The sequence below is a fragment of the Cheilinus undulatus genome, linkage group 2 (assembly GCF_018320785.1).
Source record: "Cheilinus undulatus linkage group 2, ASM1832078v1, whole genome shotgun sequence".
NCBI lineage: Eukaryota > Metazoa > Chordata > Actinopteri > Labriformes > Labridae > Cheilinus > Cheilinus undulatus.
Genome location: NC_054866.1, coordinates 30,779,087 through 30,805,174, shown reverse-complemented (window position 1 = coordinate 30,805,174; position 26,088 = coordinate 30,779,087). Strand labels below are relative to the sequence as shown.

Here is a 26,088-nt window from a genome sequence, read left to right as displayed (position 1 = left end):
CATATTTCAGCACATACAAAGGTCCACAGGTCATACTTATCCTGTGCAAATCAGCATCTCTGTAATTTAGGTCAGTGATTGTATGTTTTTTTATGGTCTGTGCGGCTTTTTCTGATGAAAAATATACAAGAGGCTGTGTAGGACATTGTTATCAAAACTTTGACACATAGGTTAATACATAGTGCTTTTCTTATTGGTCGATTTTATCTTATCTTAATATTGCCTATCAACAGGCTACTTTCTGGAGCTCTGTTTATCGTCTGCATGTTTTAAAATGATTACCACTGCATTAAGATATACCCAGTGAACACCATTGTAGATTTAAAAACATAAAAATGGACAAACTAGTAAATCATTTTAAAGTGGTGCAGAAAAGGAAAAAAAGAGAAATTAATCAGGGAAATAAACGTTTGATGCTTGTAATATTCTTGGGGAAGACTTAAAATCCCCACTTTACCTGTTGTTATCAACTAAGAAATAGTTAATATTTCAATACTTAATGCTTTGATTAAGCTGAGGATGGAAAAATACATGAATTTAGACTTGCCTTGAAAACACATTATTTGTGGTTTTAAGAATTTAGACTAACATAGAAATTAGCCTTAAAGGGATACTTCAACATTTTTGCAAATTTGCCCATTGCCATAATCCCTATAGTCTTAGTAACAGGTTCTGTTATGAATGCAACTTAGACAACCCCAATTAATGGAGTTGTGGTCACTGCATCCAAACGTGAAAACACAACTATGAGCTGAGCAGTAAACCAGAGGAGAATAAATGGCAGCTGTGTGTACCTGGTGTGACGTCTGGACCTCGACCACGGCATCCTTCCTTGGTTACCCGACAAGCACAGTCTTTGGCTCCCACGAGCTGCCACCCCTGTCTGGTTGGTTTCGTTCAGGTTTTGTTGTGTTGCGGTGGAGAGATGGTGGTAACGGAGGTGCAGGTTTAAAAGCGGCGCAGGCTAAACTCACGCAGCTAAGCGAGCACGGTGCAGGCTGAACTACACAACTTCCCATTTTGTCCATCAGATGTAAGAGTGAAGTAGTTCTTTACGGTATCTCTATAGCATGGCTTGGCAGCTGCTGGGAATCCCTGCTGCTCTGTACAGGTGTCCCCAATTTCATAATCAACTGGTTTTCAAACACACAGACCAGAAGTGACGTCTCCCAATACCGACCTGTGTCGCTGGGATTTGTAGTCTTTATTTTTCAGGCTTTACCTGACAATATATTTACATACAGCTACTGCATCTCTGTTTAATACCAGCTCATAGTTTCAGGGGAAAAGAAAAGTGAGAAAGAGAAAAGACCCTAAACCTATCCGTAACATTCCCTCCCACTTATAAGAAACAAAAGTTGCAAAGATTTGTTTTTGTGTTTTTTTTCGTCCATCTCTCCAGTGTATATATATATATATTTCCTTTTTTTTCTTTCTTCTTTTCTTAAAACATCTCCTTAAAATCAATGTCTGTCTTTTCTAGACTCCCAATCAGCTAAACGGCTGCTGCTGCTAATGTCCTCTATGGAACATGTACTTTTAAAAGATCAAATTTGGACACAAAGTTAGCCTGGCCAATGTGGTCAATGCAATCCTCTGCAAACCGCGGGATAGGATAAGCATCCGTCTTAGTCACACTATTGACCTTTCTAAAGTTAATGCATGGGCGCACAGTATTATCTGGCTTGAGCACTGGCACCAGTGGAGAACTCCAAGCACTGGTCCCCTTCTTGTTGGCCCCAACATCCAACATATACTGTAACTCAGTTCTAACAGTATCTTGTCTGTGAGGTGGTATTCAATATGGATTCTGTTTAATAGGAGAAGCCTCTCCTGTATCTACATCATGAGAAACCATACTTGTAAGACCAGGTCTGTCGCTGAACAGACCAGGGTACTTCTTAATAAGTTTCACAATTTCTTGTACCTGTTCAGGCTGTAAGTATTGGAGATGCTCACCAAGTTCAGCCAGCATCCCTGAGTTGAGTAAGCGAGCACATACAGGCTCTTGGGGTTCGAGACCATCCTCCCCTTGGTCTAGCTCGCTACTCTCTGCACTTGCTACTATACAAACAGAACTTCCAGGCTCTCGCTCGATGCAGAGTTTCATCAAGTTAATGGGACACAACCTTGTTTTCTGCCTCCGCTCTGGAGTGCAGACAACGTAGTTGCAGTCATCTACACACTTCACCACTGTATAGGGTCCACAGAATTTTAACCCCAATTTCAGCTGATTCATTGGCGACAAAAGAAGCACTTTATCACCTTTGACAAAGTTGCGTTGTATTGCATGTTTGTCATACTGCTGTTTCATCTTGCTCTTAGCCACCTGCAGATTCTGCCTTGCCACTGCACAAGCTGACTGCAGTTGATCCTTAAAAGTGGCTACATATTGCAAAGTGTTATTATGAGGAGTTGACTGAAGTAACCTCTCTTTCATCATCTTGAGTGTTCCTCGGACCTCATGTCCTTAAACTAACTCAAATGGGCTGAAACCAGTCGACTTGTTTGTGGCATGCTTTATACTTGTTTGTGGCATACCGGGATACTTTGGTTGGGTTTCCCTACCAATTGACATGTATGGCAGGTCCTGCAGTACTTTGTCACATCCTTTCGAACATCAGGCCAATAAAAAAGATGAATAACATGGTCTAAGGTCTTCCTGACACCAAAATGACCAGCCCATGTACTCTCATGTACTAAATGCATGGCTTCACTCCTAAAGCTACTGGGCAACACCACTTGTAACAGCACTGTCCAGTGTTCATCAGCAAGCCGATGTGGTGATCGCCACTTACGCATTAGAACATCATGGTGTATATAATAGCCTGTGGCTACCCCTTGACTCTCTGCAAAAGACATAGCAGTCCTCCTAAGAGACAGAATCAAGGGCTCCTTACTCTGTACCTCCACCAGAGCCTTACACGTAAACTGACTGCTTTCTTCCATCCCAGCCAATTGAGCCAGAAAGGAGTCAGACAGGCCTACAGGATCCTCCTCAATCTGAGCTTTAGACCATTCTTGGGACTGTGACCCAGATCTGGTCACAACACAAGCAGTGAAAACCTCAGGGTACTCCTGCTCTAAAGCTGCAGTATGTGAAACTTCACACGGTTGTTCCTGCACTACAGGGGTGACATCTTCTCTTCTTAATGCCTCAACATGCCTCTTCAGGGTCAGTAGGGCACATCCTAGCACCTGTCAGGTCGTTGCCTAGAAGAAAGGTAATGCCTTTGACTAGAAGAGTGTCTATGACTCCAACCTCTGCTATCCTTGTCACCAACTCAGTTTTCACAACACATCAATGCTTGGGTGCAGAAATGTAACGAATGCACTTGAGGTATGACAGTTCAGTTTGTTACCTTTAGTTGTCCGTGCAAACTATTTTTAGATCGGCGCTGCCAAGTTTGGAGCTTCTGTGCCAACTCTATTGAGCCGAATGAGTATTCCGGCTGTCCCTCATCAAACTCATCAAATACACAATCCAACAACTCCAACATGCTTTTGTGGACAAGTTGTGACCTGCACATTCACCACGCTATGAAATAATAACGTATAATTATGTAACATTACGACACATGAAGCAAATACTCTGAACTACTTTCTGAGAAAAACCACTGGGCGGAGTGACACAGTGAGCGCCTATGGTAGTCCCGTAGTTACTTGGTAGTTCCAGCTTTGCATTTAGCTTTAAAACATCTCTGTCTTGTAATGTTCCATGATTATTTCATAGCCTGTATTTTAACTTTACAGCTTGATGCTGCTACGCATCCCATCTGTTTGAATAGAAGAGGCAGAGGCCGCCAGTCAGCAGGGGGAGTGCTAAATATTAAGGCTTCTCTCCCAGGTGGCTGTTGCTCCATCCATCATAATATCAAGTCTTTCATTCATTTAAATAACATATTACAATGGTTCATGGAGGGAATGAATCATTTAAATGTGTCCAGGATGATGCTATATACAGCCTTGACTTAAAAGGAAAATGTGCAAATAAATATGCATGAATATGATGGGTGTCAGTGTTTGCATATTTTCCCTATTGCTTTGGAATATGTGCTTGAATCCAGCCATATTTATTACCACACATCATCTGCAATACATGCTGTGATCTATTCTTTTTACAGAGGGCGACACCGACAAGCATGCCAAGCCTCAGCCGTAATGGAACAATACTGCTGGAACTGAAGAGACGCTATGTATCGCAGCGCCTCGATGAGCTCCAAACAATATTAGGCCGTATCAGACGGTGCCAGCAGCATGACAGCGAGTCAAGAGAGGGAAGAGGTGGCAGTACACAAACAGACAGCAGCAGCACTCAGCTGGGGCAGTGCTTGGACAGTAGTCACAGCCAACAAACCAAAGAGAGCAAAGGTCCTGGCCTATTTAACACGGAGAGTCATATTTCTGACCAGCAGAGGAGTGAATCATTACTACACAGCAGGATGATGGAGGGCAACAATCAGCTTCAGGTTAAAGTGTCAGGGGTGCAGGACATGCATAGTCACATCACAATAGAAAACACTACTGAGCATACAGATATCGACAATATGTGGGGACCTATTGATCAAAAACTGGATGTGAGCATGGATAAAAGCTGAGAAATAGTTGGTTTCCCCCCATTATTACAAAGTCTCCCTGCTTTGAGTGCTTTGTCATGATAAAAGGTTTGATTTAAGACATTGTATATTGTTTGTTGAGGGGTAATCCCAGCAACTCTTTTTAGCAAGCTTTGAAAACATTTCATCAGTGTTCTTCTCTAATTATTTCTACCCTTGGATAGATATGATTTGTTGCAAAATAAGCAGCAGTGTAACATAATCTTTCATTTTGTCCAAACAGTTAAAAGCATGCCTTGTACACAGGCTGTGTTCATTTGCATATTTTAATTCAGACAACAAACCAAAGCTGTATGAACACAAGGTGACACTTTAGTGTCCTTGTAGCTACTTCTTGCACCTCAGTCTCTCTTGTGAAGAAGTGATGACCCCAAGTTTCATGAATATTTAATATTAAACATTAGTAACTGTTCTCCCTTTTTCCAGCTTGCACAGATCCATGTCAATGTTTTTTTGTTGTTGTTTTTTTTAAATAGTTTTTTCTGTTGTTGGCAGGTGAAAAAGTGATCCATCCAAACTTGAAATCTTGTTGCATCTTCTTTGAAGACAAATCTTTACTGCATGGCCTCTGCCTTTCTTCTGCTTTGATGGTTTATTTGATGCAGGGGGCTTTAGGTCTTATAATAGAAAGTTAGTATTTCTACATGGGGCTATGAGCCAAATCAGAAGGTCAGATGGAGCAAGTCTTCACTTACTATCAGTGTTAGCTTTGAGCTCTGAGCCAAGTCCCCTCAGGTTGAATCTGGCATAGCCCTGAAGCTATGTGTGTGTCTGTGTGTGTTTGCTCACTGGAGGGGTGGAGTTCAGTGGCTCCCAAAGATGATATGCCTTATCAATTAGATTAGCTGCTATGTCCCTGTGATCTGGCTTATGTGTGCCACACAGTGGGAGACAGCATCGAATAACTTCATGCAGAGCTGCTCTGAAATCATTTGTTTGTGGCAGTGGTGATACATTATGCTTGCTCTAGTTGTTTAGATCAACAAAAGAGCTGTTTTAGAGGGCTGAAGTATCCCAAAGGAGGTTATGTTGCATTAGGCTGACTGTTGTCACAGTTTTGTTTCACAAAGAAACATGGTAGAACTAGAAAAGCACTCGGAGAGCGCAGACCTCCACCATTGGCACCATCTCCCAAGAGTAATGAATCCTTTAAAAAATTCCTGGATTCAGACGGTGATCCGGATCACTCCCAAACTCTAATCAGTTCTTCCTTATGCCATTTCCTGAAAATATCATCAAAATCTGTTATCTGAAGGATAATTGCTGAAAGTTGCTAATGCTCACTGTTTGACTGCTAGCTGATTTTGAGGGATTTCACACCCTCTCAATCCCCTGTTTTTGTGCAAAGGCTATAACTGCTATCATCAAATAGACTGCACTGTGAAAATCTCAAGGCTATGATGAAGCAGTCATGTTAATTTTATGTTGTCGGTGAAAGAAATGTGGTCAGAGTGGTCATTTAAAAAAAAGTCTGGTGTTCTCCTGAAGTTTCTGTCAAAATTTTTTACATTGCAGCATTTGGAGGAGTTTTGGGTTTTCTTCTAACAGTTGGCTTATTTTTGGGCAATGGGCACAGTCTATTGTGTTAGTTCCTACTTTAACACAAGCAGGAAAAGATTACCTTTGTTTTAATGTGTTTTTTTTTTAAGTATGTGGTGTTTTATTTGTGGTTTAGTCACAATTTTTTTCGTCAATTTTCCTGGTTACTCACATGAGCCTCTCCACTGTAAGGATTCCATGCCTCACTGTATGAATGGAGAATGAGTTGAAGCCTGAAAAACAAGATTAAACTGTAAAGAAACGTTGAATGATATGAAGAACACTACACACAGACTGAAAATATTAAACATGTTAAATATTTACAAGCAAAAATCCTAATGTGTGTGGTGAGCACCAACAACAACCAAGCAGACACAAGCATTGAAAGGCGCAGTAAGAAATCAGGGAAAAAAGCTATCTGAAGAAGGAAAACATAGCCATGGCAATGGTAGTAAACATGATGCAAAAAGTCAGATGTACAGTGCTTAACAAATTTATTAGACCACCTGTCATATTTGTCTCAGAGACCATCCAGCATCATGAAGTGCTTTAATGCAGACTGTTTCATTTTCAGTGAGCTCTCCATGTTTTACCATTTTGAACAGGAATGAGGAATTTCAAACTGAATTCACTCAAATTAGAGCCGGCTCACTGGGCTTCTCTGAGAAATCAGAAATGAATCAAGCATAACTTTCAACCACTAAAACTCATTTTTTCTGTTCAGGAATGCAAGTAAATGACTATAATTTGACATATTAATCAAGAAATATTAATGTGCTTTACTGTTTTTTCAGTTTTTTTGTAAATCAGTAAATTTGAAAATTCATGGATAACAATAATAATGATATTTTAGCATTAAAAATATCATCTGGTGTAAAGAGCTTCTACATATTGGTGTATTAACCATTGCAGAAACATAAAAATGATTTTAGTAATTACCAATGCTGTTAATTTAGGGCAGCTGTGGCATAAACCTTACTTTGGTTAGGGTTAGGGTGGTCTAATAAATTTGTTAAGCACTGTACATAAGACAGGAAGGAGCAACTTGTTGATTTATGGTAACAAAACAAGTGAACATGTACTGTAACACAGACAAACTGACAAATGAGGGAGTCGGACTGAAATTGCAACCACAATGGACTTGGCATGTAGCAAACAGCTAACCTCAGTGGCTTTGTCACTGTAAAGTCACATTTGACTGCCCCAGATTAGGTGTTTCAATAGACCAGACCAGGTCGAGACTGACAGTCCTCTCATTCTACACCACATACTATACGAACAAAACATTAAAATTAGTGATTATTCGTCACCATCTGGGGAGTCACCACCAAAAGTGTCACAAAGGCAAAAATCCAAAAACAGAAGGCAAAGGACCCAAATGCAGATAACTCAAAAGACTTCATTAAAAAAACAAAAGAACTTAAAATAAATCCAGGAAAACCAAAACTCAAAGTCCATAAAAAGCAAGAAACTACAGGAGGCACGAGGAGAATCACTAGGAGTAACTAGACAGAAGAGGCGAACTGACCAAGGACAGGGAGAAACACAGAATCTAAATACACAGGGAGTGATTGCACAAGAAGAGACAGGATAGGGTAACAAGACACAGGTGAAACTAGTGAGGGTAATCACAATGGAGGGAAACTGAGGCATGAAGAAAAACTGAAAACACACACAAGGGAAGGCAACTACAAAATAAAACAGGAAACATGGAACATTTCAAAAGACAGTACCAAGAAATGCACAAGGACTGAAAGACAAATCAATACACTAGAACTACAACTAAGGAAGCACTGAAAACACAGGAGGATACAAAGGTAACAAACTAACAACCAAAGGGAATACAAAGGACACAACACAAGGAGGGAAACTTAAACAAAGGGAGGAACAAGGATTAACAAAACACATTAGAACTATACAAGAAATAATGAAACACAAATAGTTATCACCTAAACACTAGAAACATGATATAACATAGAGCTCAAAATACACAGAAACACAAGGGCTACAGGAAACACCTAGGAAACTAAACTAAACACCAAAAGTATGACCTAGGAAAGCTCGAAGGAAACAGGAGGATATATAACAGAAAACACTAGAAGCAACTGGGACAATAACACACAAAACCTAAATACAATATAAAACTAGAAACACAAAACACACAGAATAAACACTGAAAAACTCAGGAACATAATAAATCAAAACCTGAATCATGACAGAAACACTTCATTAAATTTACAAAAATCTTTATGTGTGGGGCAGGCTTAACCTGATGTATGAATTAGTTTGAAGGGTTTGAATTAGGTTGAAAAAAATGTAACAATATACCTGTTTTGAACATTCTAACTGTTTCAATAGTCCCAACTTTTTTTGAAAATCACTGAATATTTCAGAAAGTTTGAATGACCTCGATGCAGGCTTGTCCTAATTTTAATGGTTTTGAATCAGCTGATTTTTGAAGAAGGAGAAGTGTGCCAAGAAAGTGAGCAAAACATACACTGTGAATGCTTTGCAGCATGCACAGCACTCTGAGCCCATGAACAAACACACAGTTCAAAAGTGCAAAGGGAATATAGATTATAGATGTTTTGAGAGATAAGTGAAGCCTGTCCTGTCTTTCCACTCAGCATTAAGCGGTATTCGAGCAAGCTGCACATGAGATTTATATCATGGTTTCCCAACATGTTACATCCATGGGTGTCAGTGGTAATCATGCTATAATCTTGAAATCCTTCCAAATCCTTAGAAATCTCCTCTCTGCTGTGCATCCTCGAGGGGCCTGCACATACATGTATACAGTACATATAGTATGAGCAAACACGTACTAGTCTCTGTGACCTACTTTTTTATAAGCACAGATGCCGAAATGTCTCGTTCTCTTACAGTATGTAAACAGCTCGTTAATGCTGGGAATTGAACCACACAAAAGCCCTCAGACCTAAATATACAAGAGTAAAAAAACAGTTCGTTTATTAACTCAAACACATTTGACGTCTGTGAAAAAAAAGAGAGAGAGGTAGCTTGTGGCTTCCTGCTGTCTCCCAGAGTCTGCAGGCTGTCGCTAAGCAGGCCTCCTGTAGTCACCATGGCACTACGTTACTGTTGCTATGGTTTCCCTATCTGCCGGATGTGGTTCAACCAGGCCTGCCATATTTAGTCCTGCTTCTCAAAGCGCCAGCCTACTGTTCATACTGACAGCAACACAAGAGTGCACTCAGCTGCCTCTGTGCTTGTTTTGTTATTTAAGTCTGCTCCAAAAACGAAGCATTCTGGCTTAAAAACCTGTAGACTCAGTCCTCCAGCAGTTTGCAGTGTTGTACAGTGCTCACCTGACAATACATTTAGATTTTTTACAGATAGATACAGGAAAGAAACAAAGGAGAACTACAGTGGAAACCTTAAAGTGGAATCTTCTTGGGAATAATCCTGCATTTCCCCCAAAACAAGGGCGGCAAGATTAAAAACATGGTGATGTCAAATGTCAGATTATTGTGGCTATTTTAGATGAGTGGATGTCGTGCCATGGGTGTCGATCTCAATCTTTTTCTTTCTTGTTGTGTCACAGAGGAGGTGAATCACAATATTACACACCAAAGTAATCTTGATCTCCTTCTGGAAGTCTTGGAAACAAAATAAAATCAACACAGATTAAAATATAGATATTAGGATGTCCATCTAATATGGCTCATGCTTAATGTGTCTATAATAATGACTAAACTGATATACATTCTTTGAAATATTAAAAATCTCAGCTTTTTTTCTGTTAGACAAAAACCTGAGTGTTGTGGCATATTATTCATAATTTGTAATGTGTTTTAAAAAGTGATTGTCAGGGAACATACAGGGCTTGAATAGGCTAGACAAGAAAGAGATGTCTACATACATAATGGATGAGCTGAACTTCTAAATAAGTGGGAAAAGCTAAAAGCACAGTTAATCTTCTGGCTTGTTTTGCTTTCTCATCACATCCTACAGCCTTTCCAAGAGATTCAAATCACTGCATTTTCAGTGGGAGAGAAGTAAAGGTGACATAATTACACTGCTTAACAGTCACTTCAGTCCTCTCTGCTGCAGCCTGTGGTGGTGTGATGGACAGAAATAAGGCTGCAGTCTTTAACCACCTCAATAAGGGGTTCATTCACAGCAATTAACTCAAGAATTTATTCTCCTTTCCTCCCTTCTATTTGGCATCCTTTATACTTAAATCAGTAAAAGACTGGGGAGTAAGAGAAGAGAAGAACAAGGTGACTGTTACTGGAGTGCAGTCATGCAGGATGTGAAAGTTTGGAGCCACATATACACGGAGAATTGCAAGAAAAGGTCAGACTTTTCTAAGGCTGAACTCCAGGGAATAGCAGATCACTAGATTAGTGGGCTGGATCCAGCACAGTATTTATCTGCTACATTACTGCTGCAAGGCAAAGATACAGATCAGTCTGTGTTTGTGCTTTGCATTTCAGAATTTAATAGTACAATCCAGGCATTCTTTATTGGGCTTCTATGCATAGATAAATGAAGATTTTTGCGTTTTTGCACAAAATCTAAGCTGCTTTTTTCAGTCAGATGTTATAAGCCTGCGTGACTTTTTACACTGCTGAAAAAAACTCTAAATAAGGCTTTGTAAGAGAAGAAAGTAGGAATAGTGCCAATGAAATGTCCACAAAATTAGTGAGTTCTGTCAATAGCTGTTAAAATAGATTATATAACATGACCAACATTTTTTTATAATTGTTCTATCGTGGCTTGAAATTGTTTGTTTTTTTTTTTTTTTGTCTGCTATGATGATGTGCTGTGCTTTCTGTTTTTCTCATACATACAGCAGAGAACAGGCTGCAGTGATGGCTTGATTAGGCCTCCCATAATGACAGTAATACGTTCAAGCACATTGTAGTGTGGGAGGGAGTGACTCGCACATGCGCATCGAAGCCGGTGCTCCACTGCCAATAAGTGAGTGCTGGAAACAAAGGCAGTGAGCCGCGACCGGGAAATGTCATCATTCATCCTAAATAGAGGAAACAGACTTTTAACAATCAATTCTTCTTCTCTCTGAGAGGTGAAACTAGAAAACTGTTGTTTCTGTTGTCTGCTGTTGGCGGCTTAAATAGGCTCCACGTTTCGAAAATAGTGAGACTCCACACGGCTTCTTTTTGAGAGAATCCACAGGTACTTTCCTATCGCGTTATTTTTTTGCAACTCCCGTTTTTTTCTGGATTGTTCTGGACTGAAGCAGTGCATGCGGGACATAAGGTCTGTTGTATTCCTCTTATCACGGTCTTGTTTTACCGTCTGAACGGAACAATGAAGTTAGTTCTTTGTAGATAGACGATGACAGTGTGTCTGTGGTTGCTAGAAATTTCCTTGCTCGTCTCGTAAAGGTTTTACAGCCTTGTTCCACAACTATTTTCAAACATTTGGCGGTTTAAAATCCTGCTTTGGTGATATAGTTTTGTGTGGATTTGAGGTGAGGAGTGGAGTTAAATCTGCACGCGCGTCTTCCGGAAAGAGGCGCTGTCCTTGGTCCTGAAGTCATCTCTACAACTTTACCAACTTCTCCAAGGGTTTTTACTCCAAACAGAGGTATTTTAAAGGGACGCTTCGCAACAGCCGCTCCAGAAAGAGCTTAATATGGTAACTCCAACCAGAGTTCATCTGCAAACTTTGGTATTTTTTATTTTTATTGGTAAGTATTACAGTGCAAGAGTCTCAAATATCCTATCTGCTTGTGATTGTTGCATTCCCCATTCTGTTTTTATCCATCCCATAGAGGCGCATAATCAGGGGCCTGGTTAACAGATTTTGAACCTTCCAGATGGCTGTAAAACTCACTGACGTCTGCACAGTGCAACTCCACAGCTCAGTGTCAGCACTCTGGCCAAATTAATCTATGCATTGAACAGATGACTCAAGAGTTAAGCTCTTTTTTTATTTCCCCCTTTCTCTACTCCCTCTGTATCCCTTCTCCTCTGCCCTATTTCCATGTCTTCCCCATGTGTTTGCATGAACTCAGTTTAAAAGAAAAATCAGATGGAATCAATGTTGTCACTGTTTTCCCAGAGGGGCCTTAAGGTTATATAAGCACACTGGACCCAGCACAGAACAGTTGCACAAAAACATCCATGTGGCGAGCTCTCCAAGAGTGATGCCTCAGTGCATTCTGAAAGGAGCCTTTGTGTTTATAAACCCATCATGTAACCAGCAGCTTCCTGCCTTCCACTTATTATTCTTTCCTATTTATTTATCAGTCCATTATTCCTCTTTGCTGTCCACCTCCTACACTTCCCCACTCTCTCCCTCTCATTTATTCCTCCCTGATGTCTAATACTAATGGGTAGAGGCCATCATTAGTGCTCACTGGCGTGGATGATCTTGGATTTGCCTTCAGTACTGTGACTCAAGCCTCTCCAGTGCTCACAGAGCTGAATAATTGAATTTATGTCTTTTTAACGCCTACTGAGTCTTGCATCTGGCTCCGTGTAGGTTTTAATGTAAGTGCAGAGGGACAGAGCCGATGACCTCAGTGAGAAAGAATGGGTCCTGATTTTATGGTTATAGATAAATGTTGGGCCTTTGGTGGTGTATGCGACTGTTCTTACAGCAACTGAAGATGCATGTACTGAAGAAAAACCTTGGCAGATTGATAAACACTTCCAAAATCTACATAAACAAAAGTTTATATTGTAAAGAAAATTAAAATATATGTAAGAGTTTCAGTACGTTGTAAAACAGGGGTTCACAGTCCTTTTTACATGGACCATTTTACATGTGTTAAAAACTGGTATTTGTAAACATTTCAGGTCAAAGAAATATTGCACCATCTGCAAAATTAGAAATTACAGTGGGACAGTACAGTAGTACAGTAGGTATGTGGTCTATCTAAAAAAAAAACGTGTTCAGATTTTCTTCAAATGTAGGCAAATATTTTTGGATGTACTGTTTTTTTTTTGTCATTATAATGCCCACCTACCTTTCAAAGTAACCTTTATGCTGTTGCATTTGCCTCACTTATTTCTCATAGATGTTTCTGAGTAACAGAGAAAACGCCCTAATCTGCAGCCAACCACATCTTGACTGAAAGATCTAATGTCTTTATGTCATTATCAACAATACTTGATAGGCTCACCTGTCACTTTGTACTGTACAATAGATGGCTGTGATTTCATTTGTAAAAGAAAAACCTTTCTTGACCCACACTGACACTTTTTGTTTTTACCTCCTAAAGCAAAAACCCTTAGTATTACTTTCTTATGTACTTCTCTCCTGATGCTATTTATTTTTACTCCCTGCTGTTTTTTACCACCTCAGTACCTTGAAATGGACTTCTTTTTGTTTCCATTGTTCTTTTTCTTTGAAAATAAAAATGATGAAGAACAGATTTGTAATCATAACTGTTTGTTTCTTAAAACTTTATTTCCCAGTCTAGCTGTTGAGTTCAAATGTTCAAACGTATCTTTGCTCTTCCAGTCCATCTTAGTCAGCCAGTATGTGTCGATGTCCCGTCGGGCACAGAAGCAGTCCTGGGGAAGTCTATGAAGTTGACCTGCATCGCCTGCTTGAAGCGAGAGGAGATCAAAGCAAAGACACGTGTGGATTGGTTCTACATGCCAAACAAAGAAGAATACATGCCATTCGACAAAACTCATGTAGGTCCCAGTTTCATTTTTGTATTGTAGTTGACATTTGGTGTGTGTGTTCATACCATAGACCTACCTGCCTGCTTTTTTTTTACCTAGATATTCAAGTTTGAGGATGATGCTCCGCAGGAGGTGGACGGACCATTTAAAGGTCGTGTGAGCTGGAACGGTAGCCAAGATCTACAAGATGTCTCCATTCAAATCCATAATATCACCTACAATGACAGCGGTGTCTATGAGTGCCATGTGTTTCGTGAGTTTCAATTTGACTTCTTCACTCCAACCGTGTTCTTCGTCAGGGACATCAACTTAAAGGTGATAAAGCAAGGTGCGGCTCATACTTTTTCTCTCTTAAATATAATTCTTCTAGGTGCTTGGTTGCTAATATTAGTGTACAGCTCAGTGTTAAGCCATTCTGGGATTTTGTGTTGACATGAATCAGTTTAACAGTTTTTTTTTTTTTTCCAGAGCTGAATATTAGATATTCAGCTCTTAAACACTGAATGCTTTCAGGCGATGGTATGCTCTGTGATGACTAAAAATAGACATCAGTCTGAGAAGATCCACACTTTAAATCTCACCCCTAGTTGTTTTAACACTCTGTTTAACTAATGGCATGAGCAATATTATGTCTAAATATTAAAAAATCAAGAAGGCAAGATTGTACAATGCCTTAGCAAGTGTTTAATCCGTATAAAGCAAGCTCTTAGAAGTGATCCAGCAGTGTTTCACAGCTGTAGTTTTAATGACAACTCCTCAGTTTTAGCCTGTAAAAAGCATTTTCCTGCAATAGCGGCTGAAGTTATTAATGTAAACAAGCATGCTCATAAATAAGTAAAACCAAAATAAATTCACATGAAGGTGCAAGATAGTAGAACTGATCATTTCATCAAAATATTGCTACATTTTGAACATTAACGGCCTAACCATTCTGTTGAAATGTGACTGTGAATTTGCAACAGATTTTCAGACACCTCTTATGTCCATCAGCCCCCCTTTTATACACTCTCACTGCCCGTCCTTTCCATTAAATAGGAAAGTATCTGTAAGATGCGTTGATATACATCTGACAAGATTCCGTCATCACTGTCAAGTGATTGATACACATTTCAAAGTTGATTTTTGAGTTTCTTTTTAGGCAAAAAATGTATTTTCTGTCAGTTTGATTGTATTCTTGTGATGGCTCTTGGTTTAAATGACTGCAGACGCAGTGTCTGAGTGGATAGGCCATCTCCTTTTCTCTAAGTGGTGCCAGGGCTAATGGTTGGATCAAAATCATTTATGAAACATGTTTAAGCCTAAGAGTGGCATATGGAACATCCTTAAAGAACTGCAGGGTGTAAACACAGACCTGAACAAACCCAGAGGCAATTTAACTTCAGTTTTTTTAGGAAGCAAACACAATATGTTAGTATTAGCTATATTTGATTTTTGCTCAATTGATATTCAGTCCACCAAATGTTAAACCTTTTAATATGTTCACAATAAGAGCTGCAGTCTGTACAAGTGTGTTAGTGTACAAACCCACATGGTAGAAACCCTTGTCTGTGCAGTGTTATCTTCTTTGTCCTGAGTGCTCTCTTTGTGCTCCTCCCTCAATGTTTCATAGTTGTTTTTAATTTTATATGTATTTCCTTTTATTGCTTCCACAATTTGATGCATTAGGGTGAGGGTAGTCTGCCACTAACATCACTCTCCTTCTCTCCTTTTGCTGTCTGTGTACTGAGCAATAACTGTGTTTTGTTTGTTGTCCTGTTTTTGTACATTGAAGCTTTCTTCTGTTGTCAGTGAAGGGGTTAATTCAATCCAACTTCTTTTTCTGTCTTTAATAAGGGGTAATGTATTCTGCCTCCTGAATGCTTGGCCTGCTGAATGTATCATTTTCCATCTGGATTGAATATACACATTGTATATATTGTATATCTACTTAATCTTCCCATATCTTTAACCTTACATTATTTTTATCTGCTTGCAAGTGGTATATAGTTCACTCTCAGAGGCTACAGCTAAACCAAGTACTGGCTAGTATGTAGAAAAATAAGTGAGCCAATTCAATCTGATGATCCTCCGAAGTGCAACTTTTGAAAATATACTACTGTTTTTTTTTATATATATATACATAGAGGCTTCTCTTTCATATCTCATGCAACTGAAGTGTCAAGTTTCATAAAGCCATCAGGCAGCGTACCATACCTTACATCTCAGGAGTCATGTTACAGTAATGCTGTCCATAGAAGTGAAATGGATTAGTTTACAGCCAACATATCTCTGCTCTTCCATCTGAGGGATTATCTTTCACTAATAGCCTCATTTGCAGTGGCTGCCAAAACATATCGGTGAAAGACATCAACTGTCGACTCAGTAGGCTTTATGGAATTTGGTACATGCTCAGTGGCACAGTGGTTCACAGTGGCTCATAATGATTCAGAAATATGAAAAATCAAAGTTGGGTCCATATATTTTAACATATAACAAAAAGCAGTTATCAAATGTCCTTGTGTGCATTGAAACAATCTTGAACTTACACTTGCTGCTATGATCATGCTCCTGCCGTAAAAATCTTGCTTTCTACCTGTAAGTTACAGATGAAGTCTACAGTTCTTTCTAAAGCCCAACTGTGGTTTTACAATATGCAATTGAATATATAGACATCTTATTTTGCCAGGCTGAGTAGAAGTGGAACACTATTGTGAACACAGGGTATCTCAGTGTTATCTTACAAGTATAACAGCTTGCAAATAAATAGGGGCTGTGGGGGGACAAAGAAAGATTACAAGCCAGGATTATATAGCTGCTGAGGAGCTGACTAGAAACTAGATTTGTGCTGGACTAAGGAAACACTTTGTAGACAAGACACAATGGCCACCAGAGGAAATATTCGTAAAGCTTCTGAAGTTCAAAAAGAGTATCACCTAAGAATTACAGTTTTAGAACAACCAATCAAAAAATCACAGCTCCTGAAAAAAATGTGTGGAGTGAGTAGTCCTGACTAGGAAATTTAGCCAAGTTAAGGACATCTCAGACCACAAGAAATCAGCCCGATTTTGGGCCAACTGCATTATCGCAGCTCTTCAGGGATAAAGAATGATCTTTAAGTGTGACATAATCAATTACCTGTCCAAGTCCCACAACTACTATTCGACAAGACTTAGCAGGCCAGAATTTTTCTTGCATCATCATCTAGTTTGACACCATGACCTGATGTTAACAACTTGTGTCCTGATTCCTGCCAACAGGAGAGAATTTCTCCTTATCTTTGTATCATCATTTACCAGAGTGACAATATATGACTCCCCACTTTATCTCCATATAGGGTTTTATGTGTAAATACAGTGAAGTTGTAAATATTTGCAAGGTTAACTGGTTGTCACATTCATACCTAAAGTTCTATCTGTAGGAGAGCTGGTTCATATTATCGCCCTCTTTATACATCAGGACAACTCCATAACTATTTTTTTTTCTTTTCAGAGCATAGGACTGCTAGAACCACACAGGATGCTTCTGTTGTAGCTATGATTCACACTCTTTGACCAGCCCCCCAGATGACCTGTGAACTCCCACACAGTGGTGGAGACTGTGATGATGTCAGTATGAGTGGCTGAGAGTGTGGCCAGGCTGTCAGCTAAGACGGATCAAGATTTTAGTTGTTTAGTCTACATGGTGCTGTTGTGAGTGCCCAAAAATCTTCTAGTTTGAGCTCTCTGAGAGCATTTTTAGTATTTATGAATATGGGCCAAGCCTTTATCTTATTTTCTCGAGACTCAAAGGCCAGAAAAAAAAAAAAAAAAAACAGAATTCATAAATAAGCTGCAAAAGATAAGCAAATTACATATCAATGTTTCAGTGGTGCTTTTGAAGAATCACACCCCAGCATGACACGAGAAACCACAGAGAGAAACTCTCACTATCTCTGATGTTGCGTCAGAACAGAGTGCTAGAGCCTAGGGGTAAAATCTAAGCTTCACACACTTGGTACTAATCAGGTCAAATCAGTCAAAAAACACACCTGACTGTGCAATGAGACAAATCCCTCCCCAAATTCAGAGAGAAAGCAGTGTGAATTCCCTCAAATGCTATGCAAACAGTGGGATTAATCATGTTTGTTATTTCAGTTGTGCAAATCATGATTAGTTGTAATCTGTATGAAAGAATTATGTTTTCAACCAACTTAATCTGTACCCAAATTTTAACTTAAAGGGGACATATTATGCAAAAATCACTTTTCACGTTTTTCTAACAAAAATATGTGCCCCTGGCCTGTCCACAGTCCCCTGAAATACCAGAAAAATCCATTCCCTTCCGTCCTCTCTTTCTCCACCTTTCAGAAAATGTGTGCTGAAACAACCTGTTCTCAGATTTTCCCGTCATGGCCTCATGTGGGGAGTTAGCATTGCCCCCAGGTTTGGTTTGCCCTCCCTGCTTGGAAGAAAGTTCCACCCTCCTCTCCTGAGCCAGCTGACATGCTGGCAGCTGCTCAGTGGGTTACCCTGCTGACCTTGGTCTGGGAGATAGATGGTTCGAATCTCAATAAGGTCCTTAACTTTGGATAAAAGTGTCTGTAACATCAGGACATTAACATTATTACACTCATTTCCTGAGAGGGGTGTGGTCAGGGGTGGAGTCAGATAGCTCATTATCATTTAAAGCCACAGACACAGAAATGTCTCATTCTGAGAAGAGCTGAAACAGAGGGTTTTTTTAAGACATGCAAATGTCCAATACTAGGGTGTTTTTTTTCAGCAACAAACGTCACAGGCATGTTTTGGGGACATCTGAGTTCAATATAAACTTGTCCTAAAAGGGTAAAATATGTCCCCTTTAAGAAAAACATACTTAAGGGCAAATATGCCATGCCACATCAGGATATCTTTAAATACTTACAGGTGAGGACACATATGAGAACACATCTCCCTGACTTTGAAAACACACAGCCTGATAACTTTGGATTGAATAACTGTCTAAAAACATCTTGCTGGGTCTGAAAGTATAATTTCTTGTCTGTACAGATCATTTCAAGGCAATGTCCTCAAAATTGCTAAAGCAATGCAACTCTTAATTTGAAGGACTGTGATTTGTTCCCTATCATTTACACTGAAAGTTCTGTTTAAATGTTCATAAGGACTTCATGTTATCAGTCTTAAACATTTGTACGCTTCAAACCAAAAATGTGTCATACTGAGAACCACTGTGACCTTACATATTCATCTTTTTGAACTTCTGAAGGTGCTCTGTAGAGATTTCAAACACGTGTAGTTGTATAGAGCATTATATAATTTTTAAATCCTTAGTTTGAAGGAAAAAGGAGATTAAATATATGATATATGGTTGTTGTGAATCATATTCTGCAGTTGGTTTCATGCTGTTTCAGGCACTTGCAGCTGTATTGGTGCCAGAATAACAAACAATCCAGCAAAAGTGAAGAAGAAGGCAGCCAAGAAATACATAAACAATCCACGTATTTGAATCATCGTAACACCCTACAGATACTCCTTAAATATTATTTTAAAACATACTTTTTTCAAACATAGATTTATTTGTCTTTACTAAAACTCTACAGGGCACCTTTAACTCTCCACAGACTCAGTTTGCATTCTGCTAAAGTTATAGTCATATTGCTCTGTATGCGATAAAGTTTGTACATCATTTTCAAAGTTTGTTCTAGGACAAGTTGTCCACCAGAAAACATGTGTTTACTCTGCTTAGAGTTCAGCTGCACCCTGCCACAGTGACTATTGAACATACTGAGTAGAAAGTGTGGGAGAATACCACATAGCCTTCAATAATTGACTGACAGGTGATTGTGGGTCAGCATTGTTGCACATGGACAAGCTAAGCATACTTCCTTAAACCTGTGGACACAAACCAAAAACGTTTCAAAGTTTGTACATTTTTTGAATAAAACATGTTCCCTCCCCACTGTTTTTGCTCCACAGCCAGTCCAGACCCCACAGCGCTCTACTCTGAGATCATGATGTATGTGCTGCTGGTGTTCTTGACCTTCTGGCTGCTGGTGGAAATGATCTACTGCTACAGAAAGATCTCCAAATCAGACGAGCAAGCCCAGGACACAGCGTGAGTCCCTCTCAAGCTTACAGATACACAGCACAGATAAGTGTAAATAAGGGATGTCCAGATACACTCTGTTATCTATTAGACTCTAACCAAGTTTGTGTCCGTCAAAAAAGTGAAAGTGTTGTTTGTGTGTACCTGAGTTTTTGGAGACTAAATGGTTGTAATTTGAAATCTCAGAAGCACCTCAGACAAGGCAATTTAAGAGACTTCAGGAGATAGAGAGAACAGGAGAGAGTGGAAGGGAAAGGGTTGGACAGGTAAACAGTGAGAGACGGACAGAGAAGTAATTGAGTCTAAACTGCTTTAGAGTCTAACCCTCTTGCAGCCGTAATCTGTCTTTTCACTTAGACTGCCCGACAGCACTGAATAATTGTAAGCTCTGCTGACTGCTCCTTCATTCTTAACAACCTTTTTTACATCCTCAGAGGATTTTGCTGCTCCATCAGAAACCAGCTTTTTGCGTCACCTTGTCAGCACTGACAAAGCCCTGAATGCCCCTGTACAGTCAGCTCCCTCAAGATCGCGGCATGTTGACGAGGCCAGTCGATCCAGGCTGACAACTTTTGAGCAGGCAATTTCTGTCCCCGACAGAGCAATTACAGATACTCATGGCACATGTGCTGATACTGTTATTGTGGTGCTGAAGACCATTAATCTGAAATCCCAATCTGATTCTTGTAGTGGCGCACAAAGACAAAGTACAACACAATGTATATTTTTTGAATAGACAGACATTGTAGCAGAAAACCCTACCACTTTTTTTTTTACTTGTTTCATAGGCCAAAGTCCCAACAATATCCTCCAGAGTGTTCTTTAAACACTAGTTAATTTGGTTTTGATTCTTAGTAGAGCAAAATTTTCTCTACAGAAATCTCCATTTATTTATCTACTTATTTATTTGAATTGTTAATGGCCCCGTATTTTATGTTCAAAGAATACTTTCTCCTTCAGTTAATGGCAGCAAAAGTACATGAATTTATTCTGAATACAAATTAATAGAACCTAGCACATGGTGTTACTTAAACAGCCACCCAGTTCAGTTATATATTAAATTTAAGACTTTGTTTGACCCCAAAGTACAAATCTAAGGGACATTTAGCTATGGAACTAGAGCAAATACTGAATGGGGAAAGTGATCATAGTTCAATGAAAGGCAGTGGAAATATGTGAAATAAATATGTAACCAGATTGATGTACAAATAAGGATAAAATTATTAGCACCCCTATGAAAATTTCAGTATTTCCCCCTTGCTGTTAAACAGAGCAAGTCATTTTTAACACATCTTTTCTAAATGTTGTAGTTATATTTTGGATGCATACATTATTTTACTTTGCACACAGAAACAAAATGATTTAAAAAAGTGCGATGATAATAGTCAGTTGTGTCTCCATTTTGCTGGGGTAATTTTGTTGTCATCTGTATAACCAAAACTAAACAAATATGATGAGAGTAGTGCAAGGAAGAACAAGTAATGCAACCAAGCAGTTACATTTCATTTTGGTAATGAACACTAGAGGTGATTGATATCTTGATAAAAGAAATTAAGAGGCCAATATTTAATGGTTGCCTGGTCATGTCTTAACATTTTCAATTAAGAATGGTGAATATGCATCAGGTCTATATATTCAAATGAATTTTGGTAAATATGACTTAATAATTCCAAGTTTGTATTGTTATCAAGTCAAAAAAAAGCAATATCAATGTACTATTTGGCTCAAGAAAACAGTTAAATGTCTGTAAGATCCCTGCTTAACAGCAGTATACTGTAGATTTCATAATAGTGTCTTCTATGGAGAATTCTTGTTTTAGAGTATCCACAATTATTAAAAAAGTAATGGCAGTTTTGTGGGTAACACGTTACCGGACATGCAATTAAATATCAGACATTTGTATAAGGAAAAAACAAGGTAAATAAGGACCTCTAAATCAATACAAAATGTCCATGGATTGTACATTGCTGCAACAGCAGAGAATAAATCTCCCTTTGCCCTGAGCTTTGAGGTAAAGTTTATTGATCCAGGGTGTGACGCACAAGTTCACATTAAGTTAACTCTTAGCTTATTGAATGTGTATTGCTCTGTGAACTTCGTCACTTTCTGCCGCCGAAAAGGTTAATGAGTCATGGCTGCGGGTGTGAATGACCTGTACGACACCACATCCTTGCAGCCGCTGAGATGGGCAGCTTTGTGGTAATCTTTTGACTAGCTGGACTTTGTGCATGTGCACGTCCACATTTTGAGATTAGAATTTGTGATACTCTGCTGGCTCTGATTGTATCAGCCATCTCACTGAGGGACAAGATAAAATGCAGCATCAGAAAATGATGATCTGTCACAGGCACAAAATGAGGCTTTGTTTCAAATGTGCTGACAGAGACACAAAAGCCCTCACTCTACAATGAATTTGGCTTGTCTACCAAGCTTCTGTACAATTGTATTTGATGTGTATTTTAATGAGGGTTTTGAGGTTTTTTAACAAAGAACGTCGCTAGAAGAGTGTCATGTCTTCTTGTTGTGGTGCCTGTGAAGTAAACAGTTTGGCCTCGAGGGCTTTCATAGTGGTGGAATCAGCATTCAGGAGCAAATATTAATGCAGAAAGCCTAACAGTCCTAAACTGAGGGAAATTAATTCATGTTCCACTGCAGTGAGTAATGTAATAGCCTTAACTAGCACTTGTCTTGCTTTCACACAACAGTGAAGAGGACTATACTGCCAGCTCTTAGACCCTCCTCTGCTTTTTTGCCAATCTACAGGACAAACTACCTAGCCATTCCCTCTGAGCAGAAAGCAAAACCCGCCGCTCCTGTTACCCAGTGAAAGTGGTTGTCAGTTACACGGTATTTTACATGTGGTCGAAATCATCCTACTCACTTTCAGCTCATTGTTTCTACCTTTATAAGTCATATCTTTGCAGGTCTGCAGTTGAGTCATGATGCTTCAATATCCACATTGTGCTCATCCTTGTTCAGTGTATTGTAAGAGATGTAAGTCCTGCCATTTGGACTTTGTCTACTGTTCACTCGCCATTTAATGTACTGTCGCTTTCACTGTCAAGTATTAATCATACAGAATGTTAGTGTATTATTTATGTTACTGTTTTAATCATAGTGTGTCCTGTGAGAAAAGCGTAATTATGGGCAAGAAGAAAAAACTAGGGATGTATCGATACCTCATGATACAGTTAGACAATCTTGACGCTTTAAACTGATTTGCCAACTACCTTGAAAAATTGGCATCCCCCTGTGAAGCTCTAGACACCAAAACACAATATGTTAAGCATGGAATGAGCCCAAAAGCCACGAAAACCCCTTTGCTTTAGTGTTTTAAGGATTGTTGTCATAAATGGAAACATTAAATAAAGCTGTAATGTCCCAATTTTTAAGACACATGAATCAAAACTTGGGGGCTGTACAGCGGCGCAGGGGTTAGTGCTGTTGCCTCACAGCAAGAAGGTCTCTGGTTTACTCCTTGGTCCCTGGTTCACTTCCCGGTCTATACCGCTTATATAGTGGATGGAATCAAAACTTGCATTTGGGGACACTTGGGGCACTGAAAATCCTATGCATTGCCATCCAAGCATTATGAACCCAATTTGCCAGATAGTGGTAACCTGACACACCAGATAGACTGTTTCATATATCAATTTGATGGGATTTAACATTAATCTGGGAAACCTCCTTTACCAAGTGTTTAGGAAGGGCAGGCCTTGGACAAAGGTGATGGGATAATTGTTATGTCTGTCACATTCACCCAGCCAGAGCAACAAAACAAAATGAAGTAGTAGGCATGTGCAGCTCTAGTAAGGCAGTGTTGTATCTTAGCAACAGCGGGGCTTGTTGTTGGATAAAACTCCAAAAATGCTGTCTAGATCTATCAAAGAAAAACTTTCTGTTCAATTACCTGGACTTCTTTGGTCTTGTTTTCAAGCTAATTTCTACACCAACCACAGCAATTGCAGCCAAACCCTACTTCTAGATACTGCCTTGTTCTCCTCAAATGATGCTAATTGGCCCCATCTGTTCTCAGACAGGGCACAACGACTGGAGCTTTACAACACTTATTTGTCTGATGACAGACATGGAATTGGCCCAATCCTTCTGTTTTGCAACGTTAAGATGGTGGTGCTGTAGTTAAGAAAAGAGAAAGCATTAAAGTTACTGGCCAATAAACTTTGAGTAAGGAATTTCACAGGATTATGGCCAAAACTTAATCACAATTTTTCCAATCGTCAGAAGTCTTGGGACATATGTCCAGGGCAAGACTGGAAACAAGCCTAGAAAAGGCATGTTGATCCTTCCCTTTAGGGGTGCCAGAAATACCCAAGATTGTTTAGACAGAATTTGAACACCAGCTTGGTTGGGATGGAAGATAGTATTGATGTGACTCTTTAAAAAGACAAAATTTGAGATGCACAAATGGTGAAAATTTAGGCAAATACTGATATGGATGTTTAAAATAGCAATTAAGCTGATACCTTCATTTTTCATCATTTAATTTAGAAAGCAATCCCCCTATACTAACATTTTCATAGTGACTGTGAAAACAAGATCATGAATTGTCCAACAGGCAACTTCTTCTGCCTCATAAAGAGTCTCTAGTTTGATTCAGCATTTAGGTATACTAGATGAAATTTTGAAATTTATATGACACAACAGACAAACATTGGCTACTGATGGCTGTTCATGCCACGTTATTAGCAAATGGCCATTGTTATCAGCAGGGCTGATAACTGCTGATACCAGTGTTAAACAGACACATCATTATTTATTTATAAACTGAATTGGGTCTCACAACCTCTTTAAAAAAGAGTGATAAAATTGAGACATGATTGTGATAAATCCAATCGTCTCATATGAATCAATTGTGAGTTAGGTGTATCATTACATCCCTAAGAGTGACAGTTTCAATTATATCCTGTGAATAACGTTAATCTAAAATGTATCATTTGCATGAATATGAAGAGGGTTCCTCATATCTAAGGACACACTTGTTTGTGGAAATTAGATGATGTTGAGTTTGTTTGTTGCACATTTAATATGCTGCTTTGCACAGTTCTGCTTTGCTTGTTGAATAAGATTGATCTCTGATCTTTTCAGGTATTAACCAATCAGAATGGGACTTCATTCTCATGTGAACAAGAAGAATGGACCTAGATTGAACCACAACGATGTCCCTGTGAAGGAATCATAACTCCCTGTCAGACGTGGGACACCTGCCAACACATCTCCCCTGTGTATCGACTGAGTCTTGTGAAGAACCAGTCAAATATGTCCAAGTGCTCAATTTTCCTCCTTTTCCTCCCATTTCTTTTTTTATACCTCCATGCCAGGCATCTGCAATCAAGTGCTTTCACTAATGCAGCAGGTGAAAGGACAAATAAATGTCACTGTCTTTGCACTTATAATCAAATAAAACCAGCTTTGCTTCATTTGGACCTGCCAGAGTCAAGAAATGCTAAACATTTAATTTGTAGTTAGTGGTGCCTCTGTGATTTTTTTTTTACCTTTAAACAGAAAAGATCCCAAAAAGATGCTGTCCTACTGCTGTTACATACACAACTTAAACTGGCACTGTAGTACTGTGTTCATTTTGTTTGTTACGATTTTATAGACCACAGTGACATTTTGTGTCAGTTTTATTTGTATTGGCCAATATCTTTTTGATGTATTTTTATGGAAAACAATTTTAGTGCTTTTATACTGTGTGGATGTGCATTCCTTTGTTTTCTGTTTGCATCTTTACAACTACCATGTAATGAAACTGATATTGTATGAAGTCACTTTATCCCAGGTACTCTGTCTCACCTTGAGGTCTTTCCTATACTGTATGAATCTTTTATTTGTGTTCCTGTGTCAGCACTGATGTAAAAGTGCATCAAGTAAAGTTACTCTGAAGCTTTGACTGTTGCTGTTGTTTCACAGTAGCACTGCTGAGACTAAATGTGTGCCTAATTCTATAGTCTAACACTGTAGAAATGTTTAAACTGTGTGATACAATCATACCACACCGCTCTTTGCCTATTAGAGATCTCCCCTGTGTGAGTGGGCTGCTTTTGAGCTATTAAACACAATGCATTTCACTGTTTGTGTTGAAGATCCTTTGTTTACTGGAAAGTTATTATTCTGGTGTTTATGTGGGAATGGAAATGGCGCAGTTTTCTACCAGGATGTTAAAAGGAAAACCCACTGCAGCTTACTCGCTCCAGCTGAGGTTGAGTTGAAAGGAAAAA

At 39.2% G+C, this 26,088-nt stretch overlaps 1 protein-coding gene across 2 annotated transcripts; it reads left to right on the top strand.

The window, feature by feature from the left end:
• Positions 1 to 11,136: 11,136 nt before the first annotated feature.
• Positions 11,137 to 25,879, top strand: scn3b (sodium channel, voltage-gated, type III, beta). Of its 2 annotated transcripts, XM_041802006.1 has the most exons (6): positions 11,137 to 11,835; positions 13,617 to 13,795; positions 13,886 to 14,114; positions 19,720 to 19,858; positions 22,613 to 22,696; positions 24,956 to 25,879. In XM_041802006.1, the coding sequence occupies exons 1-5, from the start codon at positions 11,781 to 11,783 to the stop codon at positions 22,674 to 22,676; spliced, it is 666 nt and encodes a 221-aa protein (XP_041657940.1). In that variant the 5' UTR covers positions 11,137 to 11,780; the 3' UTR covers positions 22,677 to 22,696; positions 24,956 to 25,879. The 2 variants fall into 2 exon arrangements, with proteins under 2 accessions (XP_041657940.1, XP_041657945.1); XM_041802011.1 differs by lacking the exon at positions 22,613 to 22,696.
• Positions 25,880 to 26,088: the final 209 nt, after the last annotated feature.